Source organism: Octopus bimaculoides, chromosome 3 (assembly GCF_001194135.2).
Source record: "Octopus bimaculoides isolate UCB-OBI-ISO-001 chromosome 3, ASM119413v2, whole genome shotgun sequence".
Lineage (NCBI taxonomy): Eukaryota > Metazoa > Mollusca > Cephalopoda > Octopoda > Octopodidae > Octopus > Octopus bimaculoides.
This window is the reverse complement of record NC_068983.1, coordinates 63,284,200-63,286,039: the sequence shown is the minus strand read 5'-3', so window position 1 is coordinate 63,286,039 and position 1,840 is coordinate 63,284,200. Positions and strand designations below refer to the sequence as shown.

The window sequence follows — 1,840 nt, the reverse complement described above, 5'->3', positions numbered from 1 at the left end:
TATATATCATGCCGGTGGCATGTTTGTGCCGGTGGCACGTAAAAACACCCACTATACTCTCGGAGTGGTTAGCATTAGGAAGGGCATCCAGCTGTAGAAACTCTGCCAAATCAGATTGGAGCCTGGTGTAGCCACCTGGTCCACCAGTCCTCAGTCAAATCGTCCAACTATGCTAGTATGGAAAGTGGACGTTAAACAACGATGATGATATATATATATGTATGTACATATATGTGAAGGGCTTCTTTCAGTTTTTGTTTACGAAACCCATTCACAAGGCTTTGATCGGCTGAAGGCTATAATAGAATACACTTACCCAAGGTACCACACAGTGGGACTGAACCCGGAACCATTTGGTTGGGAAGCAAACTTCTTACCCAACAGCCGTGCTGGCAGATTAATTTTTAAATGAAAATGATAGTGAAAATTTAATGACATATTTTTTTTTTGTTTCAATCTAGTTGGAATTTCTTGAGACTTATAATCCTCTTTTTGTGTCCAGTGGTCTCTACACAGCATTGATTAATTTCGTATCAAAACAGTCTCAACCTAAACAGCAAAAACAGTCAGCTAAGGTATGTATTATTAATACTAATTTCCATTTCAGCACATTAAATTTTTTTCCCTGAATTGGTCAACATATTTTATTATTTGACCAAGATCAAGAAATCAGATACTTAACTATTCAAATAGTTAAATAAATGTTACACAAACACACACATGATTCTAAGGTGGAAAAGACTTAGGAAAGATAAGTATATTCTTGATTTTAAATCCCACAGTTATAGATATTCTTTGACTTTCACTGCTCTTAAACAACACTTAATTTGGCATTTAATGAAAATTCTCAAAGGAAATATTAAAAAGGAAAAAGAAACACGTTTTATCCAAAATGTTGGAATTTTCAAATAAGTTTCTGATATCTTGGTATTTTAATATGATCTTGCTATAAAATAACATTGATTGTACAACTATTACATAGGCAGAAGGCAATTTATAGCTTATTCGCCAAGCTGTGTAAACATTAAAAAATTATATTCTTGCCATATTTGCTTTATTTATTAATTCTAGGCATCCATTACAGAAGAAACTAAGGCAAAGCAGAGATCTTTATTTCATCCATCAAAGGAGATTTCTTTTAGCAAAAAACGTTCTTCTAAATATAAAAACCAATATAAAGAAGTCAATTCATGGGATTTTGACTTCACAGATGCATGTGATTTCATCAAATTTTCTAAATAGCTTTTGATATGATGTGTTTCCTGTTTTAGTTCTTTGCATATGCTACATGCATTCTTTTTGAGAATGAATGTTGCTACATGTGATAATATGCTAATAAGTGATTTTAATGTCGCTGATGTTACATGTCATAATATGTGATTTTTATGTTGATGTTGGATTGTATTTATTTTCATTCACCTCAATATTAGGAGTATAATAAGAGAAAACAAATTATGGGGGCTAGGAGGGGAAAATACCTGTATAAAGTGATTTATACCTTTGTTTATTACCATTATCTGTCAAGTTATTTACTGATTCACTAGTTTCTTTTATTGTAACACACATGAAAACACACACAAATGCATTTTGTTTGTCCAAATGCCATTTTTTGCTTCATTAAAAACATGTAGTAAATACCCACAAGTTAACATAGATATATTTGTTCTCTTTGTAAATATACCAGAATGAAAATATGTATACTGTTAGTTCACATAGATATTTTAAGGAGAATTTACAATACTTTAATTTGTTTATGAGGATGAATAGTAAAATAAACCAATGTGTTTCACATTTTATTGTATTACAATATATTATATTATACTATTTTACATATCATATT

The 1,840-nt window shown here is 31.0% G+C and overlaps 1 protein-coding gene across 2 annotated transcripts in view; it reads left to right on the top strand.

Moving 5' to 3' along the window:
- Positions 1–1,770, top strand: part of LOC106880771 (meiosis 1 arrest protein-like) — a 147,285-nt gene extending 145,515 nt beyond the window's left edge. For both annotated transcript variants that reach the window (XM_014930867.2, XM_014930868.2), the window contains exons 12-13: positions 462–575; positions 1,072–1,770. In XM_014930867.2, coding sequence (XP_014786353.1) covers positions 462–575; positions 1,072–1,242 — 285 coding nt within the window. In that variant the 3' untranslated portion in view covers positions 1,243–1,770. The remainder of the gene's footprint in view (positions 1–461; positions 576–1,071) is intronic.
- Positions 1,771–1,840: the final 70 nt, after the last annotated feature.